At 38.7% G+C, this 19,960-nt stretch overlaps 1 protein-coding gene across 1 annotated transcript in view; it reads left to right on the top strand.

Annotated features, from left to right (window-relative positions):
• ELOVL6 (ELOVL fatty acid elongase 6) overlaps nucleotides 1–19,960 on the top strand; it is a 144,863-nt gene that overhangs the window by 81,512 nt on the left and 43,391 nt on the right. The window contains 1 exon segment of the mRNA XM_006779570.2: nucleotides 10,168–10,299. Within this exon segment, the coding sequence (XP_006779633.1) occupies nucleotides 10,168–10,299 (132 nt within the window).

Genomic DNA, 19,960 nt, shown 5'->3' with positions numbered 1-19,960 from the left:
AACTCTCGGGTAAAGTTGTTATCTATAGAACACTCAGGGCTTCTTCAGGGTGAAGAAAAGCAGGCAACATTGTTTTACTTGACTCTAATTTTCATATTTTATTAAACGTTTTATTTTATACTAGAGGCCCAGTGCACGAATTCGTGCACAGATGGGGTCTGGCTGGCCCGCCCTGATCAGGGCCAAACAGGGCTGGGGCAGCTGGTGGGAGGGACCCTGGGTTGTGGGCAGGCCAGCCCTGCCCCTGGTCGAACTCCCAGTGGAACTTCAAGTCTAGGGGACAATTTGCATTTTAGCCTTTTATTATATAGGATTTCTATGGTGAGCAGGCCATTAGCGTGAATGACAAGTTTTCTGTTTTGTTTTGTTTAAGTTTTGCAACCTTGACACCAGCCCAGAATTATATGTTGTACAACTTCTGGTCCAAGAAAATTTCATATTTAGGGAAAAAAGTCACTAATACCTCATTTACATGATATAATAGATTTTAAGACTGTAAGGGGTCAAGTTTAACCTGATGACGGGAGTCACTCACCTGCTCTTACTTAATAGGAGCCATTTCAGAATTACAGCATTCTTCTGTATTAGTATTATCCTGTTTTAAAATAATCTTAACAGGAAAGCATTTCTTTATTGGAAATTCAGATGAAAGTTTTCTATTTCTTTAAACAAAGAGCATGTTTTTAAGGGAATTAGCTCAATGAAATTGCTGATGAAACCACTTTCTGGATTGTATTCTGCATGCTGCCTCTCAGATTGAGAACTTACTGTCTTATAAATGGCCACTAGACTTTAATGTTTTATCATAACTAGTATCGGTATATCTATAATAATAAAAGCATAATATGCTAATTAGACCGGATGTCCTTCTGGATGAAGCTGGAGCTGCGAGGGAAGCCTGGGTGTGTGCCAGCAGCCAGAGGGAAGCCCAGGTTCCCAGTGCTAGAGGGGAGCCGGTGCCAGCAGCCGGGGGAAGGAAGGCCTACTCTTGCATGAATTTCATGCATCGGGCCTCTAGTATTATATAAGACAGTTACTTGGAAATTCTAATTTGAAGTGACATTCAGTACAGAGAATTGGGATGAGTATATTGAGAGCAATGTGCAAACAAAGCAAACTATAAATTATTTTGTCAATGCAGACCCCATTTTTAGATTGCTTTGAGATGGGAGGAGATTTGTCTAATAAAACCACTGATACACTTTTGGATAAGTGTTTATTTGCAGGTGGCTGTAACCTTTACTATTTCTAAGGAGATAAAGAAATTGTCACCTTCATCAAAGAAAGACTAGAACTGAATTCTTTCTTTGATTGAGCATCCTCTAAAATCTTTGATTTTAGCTTGAAATTGATTCTGCTTGATGAGTTTTATGAAACCACGTCTTCCAAAACAAAGGAAAAATATTCTAGCATCTCTCTGAGATGCACTACCATTAGGAAAATATGGACATTGATGCTATGTGAGAAGTCAGGACACTTCATTCAGGATATATCAGCTTTCCCCTTCTTCTCTCACCCAAGGCATGTAATGGTATACACATGTCTATGCCAGAGGGAAGGGGAGGAGGGGAAAAGGGGTCCCAATATATGGTGACAAGAGAAGATTTGACTGAGTGGTGGGCACATGGTGCAATATATAGATCTTATAACCTAAAACCTGTATGTTCATATTGGCCAATGTCACCCCAATAAACTTATAAAATATATATATTTCATAGAGAGGAAGGGAGAGGGAGAGTAGAAACATCAATGATGAGAGAGAATCTTTGATCAGCTGCCTACTGCACACCCCACATTGGGGATCAAGCCCAAAACTCAGGCATGTGCCTTGAGCGGGAATCGAACCATGACTTCCTCATTCATAGGTTGACACTCAACCACTGAGCCATACCAGCCAGGCCCCAATATATTTAATAAATAAAAAAGGAAGGAAAGAAAAGAAAAGCAAGCCATGAATTGAGTACTGTCGTGGTTAGTGGTAATGTATTGGTGGGCACACCCTCACAGGTAACTACAAACGGGAGGTGAAGTCACCGTCCTGAGTGCTGCGCAGCTTTCAGAGCGCCACGCAGTCTGGCTTTAACCTGCGTGTCCACACTGACCTGTGCCATCCCCAGCCCAGAGCAGTGTCCAGTCTGATACAGTTTCAACTTAGCTCACGCCTGTGCTGCTGCCCCTTCTGTCCCAAATGCCACTCGCCTCTGGCCTTTCAGCCAAAGCCTTAAGAGTCCTCCTCAAAGCCCTCTTCCCACAGGGCATTTGCTCATGACAACACTAACCTTCCTCAGAATTTTTATCAAACGTGATTAATTATAACACACATTTTTTTCCCTGTCTAACTAGATTATCTGAGGTAGACTCTACTTTTACATAGGGATTGGCTTATTTTTATTTTTTCATTCAATGTCATACAAACCACACTGTAGATGAAAACAATGAAGTTCATTAAATTTTGAATGGATGGATGGATGTCAGCGTGTTTCATCAGCAACTGAAAATATCTATGGAAACAATGGTAGTATCTTGCCAGTTTCTTAGACAGATGGCATTTGTTATGGGGCTGTATGTGTTTAACATTTTAAAACTATTTTCTCCCCAAAGATCCCATGTTCAGTTATAAAAAGAAAGGCAACAAGAAAACAGAATGTATCAAAAATGTTAAAAAGATGAGAAGGGAGAAAATTATATGTTGATAGATAAGTACAAGCAACTTTCTCTAACAGATCTGCTCTAAGAGAAGTGCTCTCTCAGGGAAATGGGTACGTATGGAACCACGCTACCGAGTCCATTGTACCAAATGTAACTCTGCTTCGATCAGGGCCTATGTCAACAATAGAAAAGCTGAATTGCAAAAGAATGGTTTTCTCGCCCCCCTTTTTTTTTTAATGAGAAGAACCTGTGATCTTTAAATTAGCATTTGAGGGGAAGGCAGGATGAAAAGAGGTAATCGCAACTCAGAGAAGCTCATAAATCACACGTTATTTTGTTTTCTGGGTCAAACATAAATTAGAATAACACCCTTTGCTTTAGTCACGGCTTTGTCTTGCAATTATAAAGTCGTCATTCATTTGTATTAATTATAGACACTTTCATTATTATTCACAAAATTATTCTTTGTCAGACTATGGGGCACAGAGTTAATTTTCAGTTATAATTTACTTGTGAATAAAACTGCTGGAAAATTCCCATTCTTTTTAAAATAGAAAAATGCCTTTGAAGTTCTCAGGGGGTCTTGAAATCTCAAGAATGTGACAGAATCCAGCCCTGGCTAGACCTCCAACTTTTAAGAAATCCCCCTTTCTATTCTTAAGAAATTGTAACCACTATAAACCTCCACTGAATGTCTTTTGGGTAAAAAGCAGTGTGTTATTTTCTTCAGTCTCCAACTTATTTGTGGCCTTAAAGTTACTTTTAGAACCTTGAATTGTGTCCTGACTGGAATCAGCAATTGAACTAAAGGAGAAATCTTGAAGGAGATGCGGCCTCACCAATTAGCAGTTTTTCTCAACGTCAGACTCTTCAGCTTAGAACACGAAAACTCTCTATATGCTAAGGGATATCAGCCAAAGCAGGGGTGCTTTTGGGGCTCCTTTCCTTTTCTTTTCTCCCTCAAAGCTTCCTTTTCACTTTCACAAGTCGTTGCACCTTACACACAAAGCGAGGTAGCCACAAAGCAAGGTGACCTGGACATAAAGGCGCGAAAACCATCTCCTGAACGTGCTCATGAGCAATTATCCTCTGTTGAAATGCTACCCATATGAATGTGTCGCCATTCTCAAACTTGTTTGACTCTTGAAGGCGTGCAAGTATGCTGGCAGAGATCTTGATGTGAATGTTAAAGAGTACTGGTTTCAGTCCACCCCCAGAAGTTGAAAATAAAAGGCATTTGAATGTGTACACACTCTTTGAGAGAGTTATTGGATTGGACAATGAATAGAAATATTGAGTAGCTACTCTGGTAAGAATAGAAAAAAAACTCAGGAATGTTTTGGAACGAGGTAGCATGACAGAGAACTCTAAATCTCAAAGGATAAAGGATAAAACCATTATTTATTTTTTACTAATTGTGGACCAAAGTCCATTATTCATATTGATGACAGAAATGAAAGGGTAAATACAAGTTCAACAAGCTCAGAGCACATCGTACTTCATTTGGGCGATCTTTACTTGGTTGATTACCTCATAATTACAACTATAGAGTCACCATCCTGAGAAGTATGTGAAGAGCACCTACAGTTAAGGATTGTGCTACATAATGTACATTTAAGACTCATTAAGCAAGAAGAGTCAATGCCATCTAGAAATTGCTAATTATATGGTAATAAAACAATGCAGTGTTACATTATACCCATCCATGAAGGCTGGCCAGAATATGAAGTATTACTGGATTACCATTGAGACATTAGGGAAGTCATTTATCTACATCTGCGATTTTCATCCAGTGTGCTGCAAGAATTTTTAAAACATGCAATACCTGACCTCTTTTCCCTTAAATTGTCTAATAAAAAAATGACAACAGCCAACACAATAGCCATCCAGTGTGAGTGCCCTGTCTTGAACCCAGAATATATAGATTATATAATAAAGTTCTATCTTACTGGTCACATTGCATAATAATGTTGCGTTTGATTGGTTAATTCTTGGTACCAGAAATCCTTACATACAAGTACAGGCACCTGCTTTTTTAAAAAGTCACTTTGGAGCAAAAAAGGTAGGTAAGCTCAGCTGGTGTTGCTCAGTGGTTGAGCGTCAACATATGAATCAGGAGGTGAGGGTTCGATTCCTGGTCAGGGCACATGCCCGAGTTGCCAGTTCGATCCTCACCCAGTCAGGGGTGTGCGGGAGACAGCTGATCACTGATTCTCTCTCTTCATTGACGTTTTTATCTTTCTTTCCCCTGCCCTTCCTCTCTCTGAAATCTCTCAGGTAATTACTATTATTATTTTTGTAAGTCAGTCAAAATTATACATTTTTTTGTTAGTCTGACAAAAAGTATATTTTTTGGTGTGCCGCAGAATTTTAGTAATTAGTTTATGTATGTCATGAGATGAAAAAGTTTGAAAACCGCTGATCTATATTAAATAGTGAGTGGGCAAGCAGCAAGTCATTGCTCATCTCGACTATAATTGAACCTTTCCCAGATGCCAGGACTGAAAGTTAGTTTTAATTCATTTAAGCCAGTTTGCTAAAGAAAATCTTATCTTCTTCTAAGCAAAATGGAAAAATCATAATATATCTAACTATAAATGATATATTTTGATTACTCAATTGGAGAGGTAATAGTTAAGAGTTAATGACTTCCTGTTATTTAAGAAGCTTACGCTTAATTCTAAATTAGCCCAAAGCATTATTTGAATTTTACCACAGCAGACTTACATAGTAGACAATGAGCAAGGTTTTTATTATAGCATTTATACTTAAACAAATATCAGTTCACATTATTAACTACTTGTGACCTAGATATAGCTGAGACAATTACTGCGTGTTGATTTTTGGTAGTTTTGACCAATATGCAGTATGCAGCTGTTTAATTACAAGCAACCAATGTCTCTCATACACACACACCTTCTGTAGAATGAGGAAACTGGGCTCCATCTCTAGGGTCCCTTGCAATTCTTAAATTCTGTGTGTCTATGTTGATTGGCTTGGTTACCCTAGCTGTGGAATTGAAAGTTTGTGAAGAATCTTTAGAAAATGTTTGAAAAAGAGAATGGTCCTTGCCAGGAAGGAACAGGACATTAGACCTAGTTCTCATTCTAGAACTGAAGAAATTAGAGAAAAATATACAGAGGGAAGATTTTTATTCTTTTTTTTCAGTTTTTATTCTTTAATTCTTATATATTTATATAGGTACACTTAAAAATATGAAAAACTTCTCACGCAGAATGAAAGGAAGCCTGAGAAATACAGAGAAGTTTTTTATGTTGAATTTTAAGACCATTTGTGTATAATTACTTGGAGAATTCAGACTTGACGTTTTTTCACTTGAGATAAGGCAGATGTCCATTGGACACCACAAAGAGAATGAGCAAATCCGGTTGGGAACGTTGGCTTGTTTGGAAGCTAAGCTGGTTTCTTTTAGAGAGTTAGCGTTTCACTTCTCACTCTTTGGCTGCAAGTGTTTCATATTGAAGTCGGCAACTCCTTACCAGAGAGGGAGCTTTTTATTCTTTTCTTGGTTATTAAAGTTACATTCGTTTAATGGCTAGAATGATATGTTCATATAAAGATATTCATTTAACTTGATTCAAAATAACACAATGTAACCATAGCTAAAACCTGAGATACACTGAATGAGCGATAATTTGTTAACCAGGAAGTAAAGCGATCTGTGCCCAGAAAATATGACATATAAACATGAAGGTGTGGAGATTCCTCTTACTTTTCCCCCAACCCTACACATGCCCCACCAATGATCGAACCCACAGCCCTGGTGTGTGCCCCGATCAGGAATCAAACCCAAAACCTTACAGTGCACGGATGATGCTCTAACCAAATGAACCACACTGGCCAGGGCTATGGTTACATTTAGAGGAAATGTTCAGAACCATAAGCATAGTAAGTAGATTAGTGGTTGCTGGGGCTGGGGAGCAAGTGTTGGGAGGAAATAGGCAGTAACTGCTGCTGCTGAATACAGGGTTTCTTTTGGAGATGAAGAAAATATTCTAAAACTGATTGTGGTGGTGGTTGGCTAACTCTGAATATACCCCCCAAAATTGAATTACTCATTTTAAGTGGGTGAATTGTATGATACATGAATTATCTATAATAATAAAAGGGTAACATGCTAATTAGACCAGATGTCATTCCAGACATCCTTCTGGATGAAGCCAGGGCCTAAGGGGAGCCTGGGTCCCAGGTGCTTGCTGGTGGCTGGTGGGAAGCCCAGGTCCCAGGTGCCAGAGGGAAACTGGTGCAGGCAGCCAGGGGAAGGAAGGCCTACTCTTGCACGAATTTCATGCATGGGGCCTCTAATATCTCAATAAAGCTGTGTTTTGTTTTGTTTTTAAAAAATAATACTTTACTACACAGTTACACAATGACCATGGGATTCTCTAGGGGGGCTTAAGGACTTCTCATATGCTTATAAAATAACACATAAGGTACAACCTTTCTCCCCCACGCCCCCCTTAAACTTAACCTTTAGCCCGGGTTGGTTAGCCATAAAATGAAGATAATGCTTTACCTGCTTTATGGATGATTAAAAGGATTAAATGATAACGCTTTTAAGCACTTTTTCAACCCACTGGAATCACTCTCTAGTCTAAATCATAATACTGTGATTATTGTCATTTATCATTACCTTTATAATTTTAAAAAGAGTATATACTATTTGATATTACTATTGCCTACATTAACTTGATAGAATTATATTTTTCTTTAGTGAGTCAGAGTAAATGAGGATAGTAATTCTGACTCTAAGACTAATTTAATGCTGCACACTTGCCAAATTCAAAAAAGTAAAGTGATAAATATGTTTATGACCTAAAGTACTTTCTTCTTGAAATGTTCAATAGTTAAGTTTCCCTAGTTTTTCACTTCTGTGTGAACTATAGAAATAGTCTCTTTTTGGAGGAAGAAAATGATCATATGTTTTTTCTAAGTATTTTATTCTTTAGTTATTACTGTGTTAACTGGAAAAGTACAAGTGTTCACTTACTTAGTGTTTGCTAAACAAGCATGTACACAATTATTTTCCCTGTCAGAAAATTTGATATGACAAGACCATGATCATTCTACAAATATTTAATAAGCACCCCTGTGTACCAGGTCTTATGTTTCCAAGAGAAGTGTTTGCAAACCTCAGTGGAAGTGATTTATTCCACCCTTATTTATGGGTTGATTTCTGGGATTGCTCGCTTTATTTGAATTGGGAGTGTTGCTTGTGTAAATAGTATGATACCTCATGAGTCAGCAATATGTGTCAGCAGTTAGGGAGAAAAATATGAAGCATTTTGCAAATAATGCTCTTCAGATTAATGCATTTTGCTATTTGTATTGTCTTGTAAATTACTTTTCAACCCTTTTCAAAAATCTAATTGAGTGGGAAATGGCCATTTTAAGGGAAATATTACTTTTTTCCAGATGTATGCTCAGATGGTTAAATTATTTACCAGGCCTCTGTTACTTTTTATTGAATTACTAGGGGCCCAGTGCACGAATTTGTGCACCTTGAAAGGAACTGTGGGCTGTGAGGCTGTGGTGGGCACAGGGATGGGTTTCGGCTCTCCTCTGCACCCCTGCCTAGTCCCTCCCTCTGCAGCTCCGCTCTTGCTGCCGCCACTCCCAGGCACTGATGGCGCCAGCCCTACTTGCACCCGCTGAAGGCAGGGAGCAATTGGGGCTGGCGCCAGCAGTGGATGTGAGTGGGGCCGGCACCATCAGTGGGTGCAAGCGGCAGCTGCTGCCCCGATTGCCCCAATCACCCCCTCAAGAGCAGGGGGAGGTGGAAAAGCCCTCAAGCGATCAAGGCTGGTAGCTGCTGCTCACACCCACTGATGGTGCCAAGCGATTAGGACCGGTACCAGGCACCAGCAGTGGGTAAAAGCGGCGGCTCCAGTGCTGGCTGTGGGTGCGACAGGGCCATTTCTCACAGCAGGTGCAAGAGGCGGCTGCTGACCCTTATATCTCCTCTGGAGCAGGGGCGGGGGGTGGGGAGATGGAGAAGCCCTGAGGGGTGATTGGGGCCGGCAGCTGCCACTCACACCTGCTGATGGTGCTGAACGATCAGGGCCAGCACCTAGCTCCGGCAGTGGGTGGGTGCAAGCAGCAGCTCTAGCGCTGGCAGCGGGTGCAAGTGCTGGGTGGGACCATGGTGTGTGGGAGCAAAGATTTTTCAATAACCACCAAAGGCTCACCCAATGACATTGACTGGTGTCCCACCATGTTCTGGCACCTCTGCTCACCTCTCCACCACCATGTTCTGCGCCTGCCCCCTGGTGGTCAGAGCACGTCATAGCAACCGGTTCAGTTGTTCGGTTGTACTGCCGTTCAGTCTATTTGCATATTAGTCTTTTATTATATAGGATAGTCTGTAGAAGCTTTTGTTCTTCAATACTATTGTTCATTTCTCCTTGGCACAGTAATAGCCAGCGGGACCTGGAGATGGCCATCTGAAATTTCATGGGTTTTTTCCCCTCATCCGAGGATGTGGTTTTTATAAGTTGTTGAGAGAGAGAGAGAGAGAGAGAGAGATTGGTTGCCTCCCGTATGGGGATTGAACCTGCAACCTTTTGGTTATGTGATGACATTCCAACCAACTGGGACACCCAGCCAGGTCTCTATTTGATACTTCTTAGCCATTTCCAATTAAGAGTCCCACCTAAGCCTGATTACCAAAAAGAGAATAATGAGTCCCTGTGTTCCATCATTTTTTTTTCTTATTTTTATTTTATCTCTCCACCTTTAATACTGTTTTGGTTCTGTTGTTTCCTGGAAATTTTGATTGTTACCCTGTTCTCCAGGAAGGAGAGTGTGTGCTTTGGGGAGCACCCGGGAGGATGTTCCACTCCAGGTTCCTTGATGGGAGCGGAGGGCAGGCTTTTCTTTCCTTCTAGTTGTAGAATTTACAGTCAGCCAGGCTTCCTGTGGTTCTGGATGATGTCCGTATTGTTTTTCTGAGGTATTAATCAATTGTTGTGAGCAGCATCAACTTCCCGGTGTTTATCTCTGCCGCCATCTTAGTTTCTCCTCATCTCTCCACCTTTAATACTGTTTTGGTTCTGTTGTTTCCTGGAAATTTTGATTGTTATGTCTCTCAAGTCACTTTTAGTTTAGAACAGTCCTAGATTTTGATTGCCTATTACTGATTTGTTGAAGAAATAAGTTCGGTGTTCTACAGAATGTCCCACAATTGGATTTATTCCCTATATTTCCTATAAATTTGTAGTAAAATCAGACGTTGGATTGGATTCAAAGTTCAAAGTTTTAGGCAAGCGTGCTTTAGGTGGTTCTGTGTTCTTCCTTGAGGGAGGATTCATCCACGTTGCCAAATGGACTAAACATTGTCTCTTTAATGAAGGGACATTTACAAGAAAATGTTTTCTGCACTTACAAAGAGGGGCTGGTATAAAAGTTGACGAAGAATGACTAAGTATACATTTCTAAAGGATAAAAATATATTGTGTAAACTTTTATGTTGTAAGAGTTCATTTTGTTTTTCCATAGGAAGAAATCTTTCCTGTTCTCTGCTCTGTATGCTGCCTTTATCTTTGGCGGTCGGCACCTAATGAACAAGCGGGCGAAGTTTGAGCTGAGGAAGCCGTTAGTGCTCTGGTCTCTCACCCTCGCAGTCTTCAGGTAGGTTTTTTTCCTTTTCCTAATGAAATCCATCCATTTCATCAGACTTGGCTAAAGGAAGCAACAACTGAGCATTTTATCTTACATCTCATATTTTTAGTTATTGAATATAGATCGAGGACAGAAAGCCCTGTCCAGAAAGAAAGCCTTCATTGCTACCAAATTTCCCACACTGCACTCAATCTCTTATTTTAAGAACTCTCAGGCCATCTCGTCCAAACTGCTCATGTTAGTAATCCAGTTTACCTTTTAGGACTAGAAATAGTGCATCCATTCCCGATTTTCATTGCATAAATTTAGATGAAGGGCTAAAGGGAAAGCCACACCAGTAGACTGTTGAAGTCTACAGGGGAGCATAAGGTTTGAATGTGGTGGGTATGATGTTACTGATTAGTACTTAATCAAAAAATGGCACCAGATCCTGGACACATATGTCATTAGACCAGAGAATTATTTTGTACATCCCCCAAATCACCCTGCACCTTATTGCCTGAGCTGACTCGCAGGTATATGGGCATGCCGCCGCCCTTACTTCGTATCTGGTGGAACTCATCGTAGAGACTGTTAGGACCAGGCCTGTCTCATCAGGGGCATCTGCCAGCCAATATCCAGTCTCATTCCTAGAAGCTTAAAGGAGCATTGTGTAATATTTGGTAATTTAGGCAATCGCAAAACTAATTAGAATTAGCACACAGCTGGTGTCCAAACAAGAGCCAGAATTCACCTACAGCACTGACAAAGGTATCTGTTCTATTGGTGTTTTGTTTGTCAAAACCAGCAAGTTTATACCGAGGCTTCTGGAGTAGGGGGAGTCGATGTAGATATACTACAAAATAAAAAACGATTCATTTTAATATTTATGATTTTATTTTTATTATTTTTCTATGATTTTAAGTTTTCATATTACATGTTAACAGTCCTACCACTAAGCAGAAGTAGATGGATGATTAAAGCCTCATTAGTCACTGCGTTTTAATAAGACTGATCAGAAAGAGGGTCTTCACAAACTCCAATGACCTGCACATTTCCACTGTGCTGGTCTGCTGCATCTAAACACTCATTTGCTTGCTACTATGGAATAGGCTCTGTTTTGGGTGCATTTGGTGAGGTACACATGGTTTAGATCTGTCACAAAAGATTTCTTCCATCATCTCACTTTGAGTTAGGGCATGAGTCTCTAACAGTGGTTCTCAACCTTCTGACCCTTTAAATACAGTTCCTCGTGTTGTGACCCAACCATAAAATTATTTTCGTTGCTACTTCGTAACTGTAATGTTGCTACTGTTATGAATCGTAATGTAAATATCTGATATGCAGGATGGTCTTAGGCGACCCCTGTGAAAGGGTCGTTCGACCGCCAAAGGGGTCGCGACCCACAGATTGGGAACTGCTAACACAAAGTAGCATTTTTATTTTTATTTGTACTTAGGTTCACAGAACATGCCTCGCCTAAAGAATTTGATATTTGATTAAAGAATTTGATATTTGAGGAAAATATTATCTTTATCCTAATGATGCTTTTCAGCCTTTTACAGTTTTCAACATCCCTTGTACCTTTATTATTATTTTTTTCCTAAAACTTTAACACATATATGCAGAGAAAAGAGTACACAGCCACCTTCCCCCCATAATATAGCCCTTACCCTGCTTAAATAATTATCAGCACTGGGTTAATCTTCTTTCCTCTATGTCCCTACCAACTTCCCCTTTACCCTAAATTATTTGGAAAGAATACAAACGGAAATATCTCTGAATTAAATAATATGATTTCTATAAGTTAAGTACTCATTTTAAGAAACTAATGAAAGTATCATTACCTCTCCAAATTACTAATAATTCTTTATTCTTATGTGTTCAAATTTCTCCAGTTAGTCTCATAAATGATTTTTTTTACAAAAATTTATTTTTAAGAATCTGGATCAAAATAAGATCCACACATTTCCATTGGTTGATTTATTTTAAGTTAGAGGTTTCCACCTTTTTCTTCCCACATCCCTTCACCCTCTTATCTCCTCCATCCTTTGACGATCATTTGCCCTTAGACTTTCCCCCAGATGGGATTTTGCTGGTTGCATTTTTCTGTCCTCTATATGCCTTATTAGATGGTAGTTAGATCTAGAAGTTTGATTATATCCAGGTTTAACATTTGACTTTTTATGAGTAGAAACTTGCCTTTATCAACTCTTCAGTTATCCTGGTGTATAGTTACTACAGCAAAGGCAGGATAAATGCTTGATTCTTTGACATACAGTATTTAGGCATTTTAAAAAAAATGATTGCTTACTTAGCATGTAAATAATAACTTCCTTTTTAAATGGTTATTATGAACTCATGGATTTATAGTCTATGTGTCAATGATTTTGAAATGAATTTGATTTTGCTATATTTTAGTTCATCTTTTAGCTGCTAAATTATCCCATCTTTGGCCAGTGGGAATTTTTTTCAAGTTGACTCCTGAATTTTTTTCACATGCACTGACTAGAACTCCTAGCTTGATTCTCTGAGGGCGATGACAAGATGTTCTAGTCCAGGCATATTGCATATTCCTTGTCCAGAACTGGAATTAGCCATTTCTCTAAGGACCCCTAGTTCCTTTGTGAGGGGGGAGATAGTATTTAGAAACCACCATCTCAGCACTATAGAAAATTATTTTTTTTAATGTATCCAGAGTCACAATTCATATTTATGACTAGAGAGTATTTACTTATTTAACTTCTTATTTCTTCTTCCTCCCATGCCAAAATCTAAGTTCCCAATGTATACCAGCAATAATTCCTCATTTACTTCCCCCTTCAATGCATATGTAACAGTCATTAACAATATCTTTTTTAGAATGACAAGCTTTTCTTGTTTCCTCTTCCATTTTCTTACTTCTGTTAGCTATTTTACTTCCTTCAGAGCCATGTTTTTGTATAAAGTTTGAAAAACCAGAACTATATAGAGTAGTCTGAGCATGGATGGTAGGGTCTTGTAAAAATTGATCATAATATTCTAATCAGGAATTTGGAAAATAGCGATAATGGAATACTATTGTTGTGTTTACTGAGCATTGTTTCATGTTAGGAATAGTATACTGAGGTTCCTCCATGCTTACACAATACTGGTTGACAATGCACAGAATATTTTAAGTATAATGTTTATGTAAGTTTTACTCCAAGATATCAAACATCTATATGCTGTTCAGTGGGAATACCTTCAAGTATTTGTAAAAGTATCTAAAATGATACTAGAATATACTCAGTTCTTGTCTCTGTGTGTAGAAAGGCAGAGGAAATATGCTATCACTCAATGACAACTGTTTACTAGAAAATGAAACAAAAATATTCAGTGCTTGTAGAGCTTGTTTCTAGTGGCTCACAATTTGGAAATTGAAAGGATTTAAATTTTTTCTCTTAAGTGTTCTCTTCTTATTCAAAACAAATGAAGCAATTATAATAATGATACTGATAAGAATCTGGATCAATATCCAAATAAATCCAATTAATAAATCTCAATTCTGGGTAGTGTATATTTATTATTCTTTGCATCTTCCCCATTCATAAATACATAATTTCATATATGTAGTTCTAGAGAATTTCAAGTGATAGTTGCTATTTTTTATTTTGGAATCCAAATATCTTTTGAATGAAGTTGATATAAAGAATAAAAAATAAACTCATCCTGAAAGATGTTTTTAGTGAGTAAAGTTTCCTATTTTGGTCATATAGGATAGCTTTGTTATTACAAAACTGTTTTTGTAGAAAGTTTTGAATGGTTCTTACCTTACTATAATTCACAAATTTTCAAGCTCATCTGAAAATAGTGACTAGAGAAGTTTAGAAACTCCTTGCTCAGGAGACATTCTTGTAGTAGTTGGTCAGCATCCACATCACTTCCACTATATTCACTTTCTTTGCCGCTACAGGATACCATTGATTTGGAAAACGAACAAAAGAGAATGGAAACCAAACCTTTCAGTTAGAGGAATTAGAAAATCACTGAAAAGATAATCTTTTGTGTGTATTTTGCTGCTTAAGAATAATTTTTCTTCCTCACTTTGACAAGCCAGAAACCCCACTATGACTAATTTCCAGCTGTCACACACTTTGTTTGCTCATGAACTAAGACAACTGAAGTTGGAAATTAGTTTGGATATGCAGAGTACTTACGCAAAAATTAAAACCCTATCCCCATACCAGTCTAGTTCAGGGTTTTTTTTTTGTATAGTTTAGCAAGAATTACCTGTAGAAATTTTTTCTTCTTTCTTTTTGCTGTTGGATGTTGACTGACTATGATAGTAGTCTTCAGACACACCACATACAATTTAATTTATTGAAAGCTGTCATAATTTTTGATAGAGTAGATAGAATATGATCAACTGAATTTTCACCAGGCATGAAATGCAGTCAATTCATTTGAGAATCATTTCTCTGGGTTTTGTTTGTCTGTTTTTATTTGTTTGCAGTTTCTTCCCATTACCTGCACCTTGTCCCCACTTTCAGACCCAAATCACCAGCTTCTGGCATCAATCTTTACAAATATGACTGTGATGAATACACTGCCTCCTACTTCCAACCTGCGTGCTTCCCCCCACCCCCCCACCTAAGGACAAGCATTTCCTTGCTTACCTGATTAGATAATTCCATATCCATTTGGCCCTAGATGATTGAACATTTTTTTAGGGTGTAAACTGAGAATTTCTGGTGATTTGAATCAGTAAATCCTCTAGACGAGACTGTTCCTCATGGCAAATGGCATGACACACTTTGAAGTGCCTATAATCTAGTCGTCTCAGACACTGCTGAGTCAGTCATGTTGCTGTGACATCTCAGCTGTGTTCCTACAGGTGCTTTGTAAGTAATTTACTCTGTTTGGTTAGGAACTCCTAGACTGGGTACATATGTGTGTGCTTCTGCTTCAAACAGCCTTTCTCAGTATGTGTCAGGCAGGGTTTTCTTCTCCTTGGCAGCAGAAGGAGTTCCAGGAGCCTTCTTCTAGGTCTCGGACCCAGGACAGGCCAAAGCAAGGTTTCCCGTCAGTGCACATTAGAATTAGATAATGGCTTTGTGCTGCTTATTTTTGATGCGAATACACGCTTGCATCAAATTTGCTTACTCACATTTCCTGTGATTCACTCTGGCTCCAAGTGTTTTATCCCGTATTTGAACAAAGCCAGATATTCTAGACTTCGTAGTTTGATTTCTTGTCTCATTAACTGATAGCTTTCCCCGTTGTAAAGAATTTTTGTGAGTTTATTTGACAATTGCCAGAAGCAGAATCTCAACGCATTGAGACAATGCTCCCAAGAATGGCGGCGTGTCACTTAGTTTTATACATTCCCAACAAAGGAGAGGTAAGTGGGTTACATGAAGTCCAGTGGTGATAGATTAGGGAGGAGGGAGAAAGCAAAGGGGGGAAACCTCTGGGATTGGATTAAAAAGTGAATGATAGACATGTACAGTTAACAGTGGACAATTACCGATAACAATAACAATGAAGGAATTTATGGTTTCTGCCCTGGGGCCATTTGTTGTGTCCTGAGGGGTCTGGAAAAATAGGGGAGTTACAAGTTACCCTGACTTCCCACAGGTGTGTTATCTTAGATACAAAAAGACAATAGGCTCAGGAAAGGTCAAAGTTGATTTGTCAGGGAAGATACTGGCCTAGGACTTGACTACACACTACAAACTGCTCTTTAATTAAAGGTTTTATTTCAGACCACCCTTTGTGATTAATTTAGGTCTCTTAAGTTTGCAAGGCTTCCATGCAGGCCTTCCCTGAGCTTGTCAGGTTAACATGTGGCTCCTTTTCATCCACAAAAGCAATTTTTATTTGCTGGCCATAATTTTATTTGTCATTAAATTTCATCATCAGCTTAAGAATAAAATATATTCAAGATTAATCAAAAATCACTTTTTCTTTTATGAGATGTCCATGAACAAAGTGTTTACATGTAGCACAGGAAGTGTTCAGAAAAGTATGTTTAACAGTGCAGAACAGCAGGTGAATGGTCTTTAATCAAATCTCATGATTTTATCCGTGCACACCTCAATATTTGATAGTGGAAGAATTATTGGCAATTGCCTTATTTTTAAGGAAACAACTATATAATCCAAGTGGGACTGTTCAGATGAGAAAGATATGACATTTTAAAAACCCATATTGAAGGAATAAGTATATCATTGACCTGTAAGCAGATGAAATATTGAAAATGACAAGTTTCAGAACAGCTGCATCAATTTATACTCAAGCACCTCGTGTGTAGTATTTTGTTCTATGATTGCCAAGAGGGTCCCTCTTAACCCACATTATAGATAATGATCCCAGTCATAATGATATAAAGGAAATGGATCTATTAACTATAAATGTCATAGGAGAAAAGCTTCTATTTGATCAGTAACAGGTTATAAATTTTGCATTTTCAAATGTACCACCAAGATGGCAAAAGTAACAACTCTCGAGAGCATGATGTTGACAAGTAAAAAGGCAAGCTTCCGAACAATTCTGGGAGTGTGATGCCATGAATGAAAAGTTTAATAACCCTTCAGTTAACATTAGACTTTCTTTACTGACATATCTGTAGTAAAAGCATGAAATCATGTTTGAAAAGTTTAGGCGAGTGATTATCTTGGTTTCTAGGGAGGCAGAGTGATGGTGTCTAAAGGAGGCTTCTGCCCCTTAAGATTTATGCCACTACAAAAAGTCAAACAAGAAAAAGATAACTGTTTGATAGAAAGCATAGAGAGCAATTTTTTTAAGTTGAAAGCAAATAATGAAAATATCCATATTTCAAAAAGAAAATATGACAATTATCATTTTATAAGATTCTGGTGAAATGTTGATTTCCATTAACTAGAACAAGTTAATACCAAAACACAAACTTTGTGCCCTATTCACACACACATAGACCTACACAAGAATGGCAGATTTATGGTTAGACTTCAGAATCTGTTTGTTTGTTTGTTTGTTTTCTCTTTTCTGACAATGACCTTGAGTTAAATGTGTATGTAAACCCAAAAGGATAATCTGGAGAACTTTCTTTTTCATCTCTTTATTGTTCAACTCTTAAAGATGATCATTGTTAGTGCTTCTATCTTGCACACAGACATACATACAGTCTGGAGAACATAGATAAATGGAAGTCAGATATTGCTCATTTAAATATTTGTTAAGTGTCCCATTTTATCAGACTGTTTGGTTTTTATGCCTACTCTACTTAAAAATATAAAATATGATATTATTTATATCAGTTACATCCTCTCTGGCTTTTGGGTCATTTTATTAAAGAAATGTATAAATCATTTAATGCTTTGATTCTGATGTCATATTTATAAATTTCAGCTATTGTCTCATTGTTTTAACTGAAACTGACAGGTATATAGAAAATTGTTGCTTTCTGAAGACAGGTTGTATAAAAGTTTTCTTCACAGAAACAAATAGATTTTTCTAAAAAAATACATTGCTGGAATGTTTGTTCATTGAGACATAAAACAACCGAGGCTAGGAATAACACAACAGCCAGATGCTGTAGTTGTTTCAAAGGTAGGTCACAGAATGACAGCAAAACCCATTTTGTTTCTCTGCACTAAGAGAAATATGAAGCATTTACATTGAATTAAAAAAAATAAACTGTGAAGTCAAAAAGCCTAGTAAAGAATAAAGGCAAAAAAGTCACTTTCATAGGAAAAACAAGCCCTACATTTACTGAGTACATCGAGTTGGCTGACTTCCTTGACGAGGAACACCATGCTACCATTGTCATAAATGGAGATGACAGTGTCTTGTCTGAAAGACAATGGATTTGTTTAGCATTTTGTGTTGTATTTGAATCCCTTTCCACCTGAGAGCTGCCAAAGTCCCCTCCACAGTTGTGCTCGGTTTGAATATCAGTTATTCTGTTCTACTACACACACGGCAAAGGGATTACCCAACAAATCACAGCCACATGTTAAGGAAAACTTTCCTTGCCTGCCCCTCCCCAACAACACTTCCGTTACAGCACACATGCCCACCCTTTATACACTCTCCAGCTCCCTGGAAATACATTCCATCCCCCTGTTTTCAGATACAACTCAAAGAAAATGCCACTTCAGCTGCGGCCTTTCATCTGAGGCTCCAGTGCCAACTCAGGGCTGTCTGTTCTCCCCTCCCCACTTCATTAGCCATGCCAGGAGCATCAGGAATAACTAACAGCGAGGAGTTGTATGACCTAGGCCACTTCATTAGCATTGCATTTGATTTTTAGGTCTAAAACCCGATCCTCTGCCAGAATAGGCTCTAGTCCAGGGGTGGGCAAACTTTTTGACTTGAGGGCCACAATGGGTTCTTAAACTGGACCGGAGGGCCGGAACAAAAGCATGGATGGAGTGTTTGTGTGAACGAATATAAATTCAAAGTAAACATCATTACATAAAAGGGTATGGACTTTTTTTTTTTTTTTTTAGTTTGATTCATTTCAAACGGGCCGGATCCGGCCCCCGGGCCGTAGTTTGCTCACCGCTGCTCTAGTCTCAAATCACAATACTGACTGATCACTTGACTCCTTTGGAAACACCAAGAGTAATAATAAAGATAAGAAATGGCAACTCTTCATCCTTTAAAAGCAAAATAGAGCTTATAAACTGGGATTCACACATCCGAATTTTCTCTGGACAGTCTAGGTTTTATGCCCATGGTCTTGGTGTAATTATCGATACCTCCCTTTTCAGTCTCAAAATGTCCCAGCTTGAATGTCCCAGGCAATTGATTGATGTTTCTCTCACATGGGTTTCTCTCTCTCAAATCAATAAACATATCCTCAGGTGAGTATTTTTAAAAAGGTGGGGAAACGAATAGAGGAGGCTTGTAGACAGTTGTTAGTAAATCTCCTTTCCATTTTTGGAAAATTTTTCCTTCCAGTGGGGGAATCGGAAAAATGTTCCCATTTTTCTCTTGAATCCATGGAATTACTGGGTTTTCAAGTATTTCAAAAATTATAATAATTAGATTAAGTGCATGAGATTTAACTGGGGTTTTTTTCAAATGAAAGTGTCCATTGCAAGGGAGCATTCCAAGCTGCTGTAAAAGGGGTTTCCTGAGGAGAAGCCAGGAAAACAGACCTCACGCTGCTGTGCAGGTGGCACCTCGGCTCTGGCAGGCTACCCTCACTACCCTTGGGCGGACACCGACCAGCAGGCCACGCTGCCGCTCCAGACTGCCTGCCTGATCTATTTCCTTCCAAATGAAGAAAAAACAATCCACTCATAGTGTAATGCTCTAGTCCAAGTAGGGCAAGTGTTTACATTTTGTGGCAGTTTGTTACAAATGTAATAAGTACTATATAAGAGCCCAGATCACTACCAAGGCGATTAATGAAAAGAACCCTTGGTTAATGTAAGTACAGACAAGGAATGTCCTCTCCCGGGCCCAGAACTGAAGACCATATGACAGCCTTTGCTTATTTGCAATTGGAAATGCCATATTTAGTAGTAATTTTTTAATATTTATATTTTTATTGATTTCAGAGAGGAAGGGAGAGGAAAGAGAGCTAGAAATATCCATGATGAGAGAGAATCATTGATCTGCTGCCTCCCGCCTGCCCCACACCAGGGACCAGACTACAACCCGGGCATGTGCCCTGACCAGGAATCAAACTGTGACCTCCTGGTTCATAGGTCAATGCTCAACCACTGAGCCACACCAG

The sequence above is a fragment of the Myotis davidii genome, unplaced genomic scaffold, assembly GCF_000327345.1.
Source record: "Myotis davidii unplaced genomic scaffold, ASM32734v1 scaffold973, whole genome shotgun sequence".
NCBI classification, from domain to species: domain Eukaryota; kingdom Metazoa; phylum Chordata; class Mammalia; order Chiroptera; family Vespertilionidae; genus Myotis; species Myotis davidii.
The sequence above is the reverse complement of the archived record's forward strand: the minus strand, read 5'-3'. Positions and strand labels throughout refer to the sequence as shown.